The 5,498-nt window shown below is 41.9% G+C and overlaps 1 protein-coding gene across 1 annotated transcript in view; it reads left to right on the forward strand.

Moving 5' to 3' along the window:
* Nucleotides 1-5,498, forward strand: part of LOC123979142 (protein unc-79 homolog) — a 36,812-nt gene that overhangs the window by 11,946 nt on the left and 19,368 nt on the right. The window contains exons 13-14 of the mRNA XM_046062905.1: nucleotides 1,781-1,952; nucleotides 2,095-2,325. Of these exons, the coding sequence (XP_045918861.1) occupies nucleotides 1,781-1,952; nucleotides 2,095-2,325 (403 nt within the window). The remainder of the gene's footprint in view (nucleotides 1-1,780; nucleotides 1,953-2,094; nucleotides 2,326-5,498) is intronic.

Below are 5,498 nucleotides of genomic sequence, written 5' to 3' on the forward strand. Positions count from 1 at the left end.
TAAACTGTTTATAAAGTTTTTGGGGGTTATTATTTTTCAATGAAAGACATTACTCATTTTAAAAAAGGTATTTCTGTTGTTTGCAAATTGAACATTTTTGCTAATTTGTCTTTACAGCAGAGATATCTGCAATTTGTCAAAAGAAGGTAAGATTTGTATTTGTAGTGCAGCATGAACATTAATGTAACTTTCTACTCATTTGCTCATCTTCAGTGTGATCTCTCCCACTACAGCACAATTTCATATTAAACACTGTCCAATGCGTCTCCATGTTTAGGACAATAATTTGTGGTTTGTTTTAAACTGCAAACTCAGAACACAAATCAAACAGTAGGCTACACATGCTTTTCACTAAAAACAGAAACAAATTGAACCTGTTAACCTTGTGGAAAACGTTTCATGAAATCCATTTTACCTTTGATCCACAGCAAGGCCATTTATTTATGAACCTGAAATGTTTTCTTCAACGTGAAGGCCATTCACTGGAGCGGCTTAGTAAAGGCCAAATCATTTCAAATGAAGCTGCTGGGGCGTGATGTTAGTTTGCTGTTAAACACGTTGCAGAGGGCATGTGCTCCCTGCTAGTTTCCACGGAGATACCGGGAAAACTGACTATGAGATGATCTCAGGTATTTCCGTCAGGCCAAGCAGCCGTCCTGTGTTGTTAGGGGAAACGGCCGACCTCCTTCCTGGTTTGCCCAGCAGTTTATAATCCACAGCCTACTCTTCTGATCAGGCTTTGTCACTCTCATTTCAGAAAGCCCTTTAAACTCCCACCTGGATGTACACCAGCTCTGTCATTATTAACCGAGACATTACTCTTCATCTGAGAATAGCTCCTTATAAATACACCATGTTACCAAAAGTTAGAACAGACTGTAAACAACATCAGTAACATCAGGGTAGTGTTTTTTATGTTGTTGAATGCCGGATTGGGGAATTGAGAACCCACCATCAGAGGACAGATATGTTAATTTGATAGGGAGCACTGCATCCCTCTAATGGCACAAGATTAGGGGCTGATCAGATTAGGATGGCTCTCTCGTGCCATGCTTTTTATTTTTAGAAACCTGAGACACTGTGGGGACACATAAAGATGTGTTCTCACTGCAGATGTAGACAGATCAACATCTCTACACAAGTGCATATTAGAGAGGGAGATATTCATTGTCAGTGCAGTAAGTTGCTTTTGAGGACTGGAAATATGTTTATTTTTAGACGCTTGTCTTATTGTCTGATTTGCTGTGATTGTAGAATGTTTTTGTTTTGTTGCCTGCTGCCCAGAATAGAAATAAAATAATCTCTCCTCCTCCTCCTTTCCTCGTTTCTTGGCTTTGTAGAACTGCAGCTCTCATGTACGTAGGGCGGTGGTCACCTGCTTCTCTGCTGGCTGCTGTGGGCGCCATGGCAACCGGCCCGTCCGCTACTGCAAGCGTTGCCATGTCAACCACCACAGCAGTGAGGTGGGGGCTGCGGCGGAGACCCATCTGTACCAGACCTCGCCCCCTCCCATCAACACCCGGGAGTGCGGAGCGGAGGAGCTGGTGTGCACTGTGGAAGCTGTTATAAGGTGCATTCCCAGTGTTTACACTGACATATCACACCAATAGTACCAGGGCATACGCATGTAATGCTGTGAAACATGTTTTTACATGAGTATATAGACAACAACAACTACTGCATGAAATTAGATTATTAATATATATGCCATGTCTGTTTTTGTTTCTCCCTGCTCTGTGAATCCCCTGCAATCCATCTCATCCTTCCTATATCCATCCAGTCTTCTCAAGGAGGCAGAAATACATGCAGAACAGCGTGAGTTTGAGCTGAACAGGCGTCGTCAGATGGGCCTGTCCGCCTCCCACCACTCTCTGGACAACATCGAGTTTGACAACAAGGAGGATGACCAGCATGACCAGCGGCTCCTCAGTCAGTTTGGCATCTGGTTTCTGGTGTGTAATCGCTTTTGCTGTGTCTGTCAATAGGTTGTGAGATAAGGATGTGTACAGTACATGGCCTCTTATCACTACCTCGCTAAATTCATGGTTACCTGACTGATTACTTTACTTATCTGACCTTTGCTCACATCCGCAGGTGAGCCTGTGCACACCAAACGAGAACACGCCCACAGAGAGCCTGGCTCGGCTGGTCAGCATGGTCTTCCAGTGGTTTCACTCCACTGCCTACATGATGGACGATGAGGTTGGAAGCCTGGTGGAGAAGCTAAAGCCTCAGTTTGTTACCAAGTGGCTAAAGACAGTGTGTGAAGTGCGTTTTGACGTCATGGTCATGTGTCTGCTGCCCAAGCCTGTTGAGTTTGCCAGGGTAAGGCCAAGACCAAGGTCATCTAAACATACAGTATAGGGTTGAGAAGTATTAGAGGATGTAAAGCGTGCTGATATTGGATGTAAAGGTGGGAAAAGGTTATAAATCTATTCAAAAAACACAACTAACACAAACAATGATACAAATATCCAATGCTCATTCCAACTCCTGCTTATCTCAGTTATAGCTCTTCCTAAAACAACATTATGTAAGATTAGTTTTTTGTGATTTGGCGCCCCTACAGTGTAAGTCACCACTGTCCTAAATAAAGAAACTAAGAAAGAAAGAAACTAAACAAAGGCAAGAAGGCCAGCTTGGCATCTGTCTTGCATCCTTTCAGCTCTTTTAGTTCAAGCCTATGTCTAATACCTTTGTTTATATTTGGAAATAGGACTGTAGGCTATAATTAATATGACTTACTGCCGACTTAGATATAAAATGAAAATAATTTTGCAATTATTCTTGACTCAGCATTCTATTTCTTGCTGTGTAGGCCTACCAACCAATCCACTCTTTTTTACCTGTTAAAATACCTTTAAATGGCCAATACAACCCATAAAATGCTGTATTTCACTTGCCAGAAAGTGATTGAAGCCTCTTCTTATTGACTGAAAGATTACGTCTGCCCTGAAATTACTTGATCTCATTCAGAAGAGTTATATTTGATAGATTATAGCTCACCTAGTACGTTTTACCTCTTAAAATACCTTTAAATGGCCGATACAACCCATAAAATTATGTATTTCACTTGCCAGAAAGTGACTGAAGAGACTGGGTGATACAGCTCCAGCAGACGGCGATCAGTTTTCGGCAGGCGATCAGTTTTCGGCACGACACCTGTCTGATATTTACTTTTGTCTGGTCTCTTGCTCGGTCACTCTCTCTTTTTCTCTTCCTCGCTTCCTCTGACAATGTCTTCTTCAGTCTCTTTGCAGGCTTTGCCATGATCAGTGGCGGAAAGTCGCAAAGTGTAAATAGTTCGTTACTGTACTGTGTTTTTTTGGTATTCATTTAGTACTCTTTACTTGAGTATTTTAGTTTTTGCAACTGTTTACTTTCGCTTTGCTAAATTTCAAAGCCAAATGTCGACTTTTTATTCCTACATTCTGCAAGAGACGTGGTTACATTGGTATTAGTAGCCTTACGCAGCGCACCTGAGTGGAGTAGCATAGAAAAACAAATGTAAAACTTAAAGGGCGCGAATAAACTTCTACCAGCTGATGCGACAGTACCAGTCCAGCGCAGAGCTGGACGGCCCCTCCTCACTTTCCTGTCTAAGGTCTTCTAGGCACGAGAAGAGAAAAAACTCATGTGTTCTCTCCTCTCCAGGTCTGATGTAGATCACTTGTAGAGCTTAATGTGCAGCTGCAGTGAATCTCTCTTTGTCTGTCTGTCCTGCTAACCATCTGAGCAGCGCAGCTCTTGTCTGTCGTATCTTGGTTGCTTGCCAGACTGTGACTGAACAATGTTGAGTGAAATACAAGTCTTTATTACGTTTGATAAACGCAGACGGGGCTACAGTGTTTATAAACTGTAGCTCATGAAGATGACCGTGTTCATATGCGCGTGCAAGAAATTTAACTCGAGGAAGAAACATCTGTGTGACCAGTCCAGACAGGATGTGAGGGCACTCCTCATACATCATTTTAAAACAAGACAGTGAAGTTTAGTTACATCTCTGGACTAATGCAAAATGGGAAGCAGTTGATTCACATTGAATATTAAAATGTTGATTAGCTGGAGAGACTAGGCAATATGAATGCACAGCTCAGTAAATAATAAGCATCACATATTCATCCCAGTAATTTTATAAATAGTGTTTTATATTTGAAAATGTATTGAAGGAAAACCAGAGGAGCCTATTTGAATGAGCCAGATGCAGCTGATAACATTAGTATATAGAAAATATCTATCATTTATAGGGGCTGTGCTTAAGTTTGTCAGTAGAGTAGATGCTGGATCATCAGCCAATACAGGAACAGAATCCAGCCAGTCTGCCAGTATAAGCACAGCTGATCCATATCCAGCCTCAGCCAGTACCCGCACAGACCCAGTTCAGACGTCTTTAGCAGGTCACACAGACCCAGGTGAAACACAGGCAGCCTCAGACAGTACGAGCACAGCCAGAGATGTACAGCCAGCATCAGATACAAGCAGCTCAGATCCTAATGGAACAGTTGCTGTTCCTCCAAATGACCCAGCAGATCGGCCCCTTGTCTTATCTTCATGACTTCATGAGGAATGAGTTAGTGCGCAGAAGTCTGTTCAAACCAGCACTGGATTTTTCTACAAGAGGTTTCTATTCAGGCTTCTTACAGAGGGAGGATTGTAGTGAGAGCATGGTGTGGCTGTGCAGCAGCTCTGTTTTTGCACTGTGAGTTGCAGCCAGTCTGTGACCGAGTGGTAACGAAGCTGGTAGAGTTTTGCAATATAAACATCTGAAAACTGAAGCCAACCTTGCTTTTTTTGGGACTGTAAGCTGCACTTTATCAGAGGTGCTGAAGTTAATGTGTGGGTTTTTGGTAAGATTGTGAATTGAGAAGTGTTTCAGTTAGTTTTGGTTTCCGCTTCCTTGTCTCTTCTTAACATACCCAAAGTCCTAAATGTGGTCTGTGTCTGTCAGACGGTCAGCAGAGCAATAACGCAGACTTATCCTCTCCACAGTGTAGGAAATATCCACTTGTCCTCTTGCAACTCAGTTTTCCTTTTGATTCACTATAACTTATAATGCTGTATTCAAACTTGTCTTGGGTGAATTTAAAAAGATAGATTGCGTTTTGTAAGATCAATAGATCTGGAGATAAGTATTTTTAAAACCAGGTACTCTTTTACTTTTACTTGAGTAAGATTATACTGGATGACTTTTACTTTTACTTTTACGTGAGTAACATTTTTCATGTGGTATCTATAGTTTTACTTAATACTTAAGTAATACTTGTTTTGAAGCTGTTATTTTAACATAAAATTACCACATAATGTTGCTTTAAACTTGTTGGCACTGTACAACAGATATGAATGCCGTCCGTGCACATTTTTCCTCAGGTGGGAGGTTACTGGGACAAGTCATGTAACACAGTGACACAGCTGAAGGAGGGCCTGAACAGGATCCTGTGTCTGATACCTTATAACGTCATCAGTCAACCACTGTGGGAGTGCTTTATGCCTGAGTGGCT

The sequence above is a fragment of the Micropterus dolomieu genome, linkage group LG11, assembly GCF_021292245.1.
Source record: "Micropterus dolomieu isolate WLL.071019.BEF.003 ecotype Adirondacks linkage group LG11, ASM2129224v1, whole genome shotgun sequence".
In the NCBI taxonomy this organism is placed as follows: Eukaryota; Metazoa; Chordata; class Actinopteri; order Centrarchiformes; family Centrarchidae; genus Micropterus; species Micropterus dolomieu.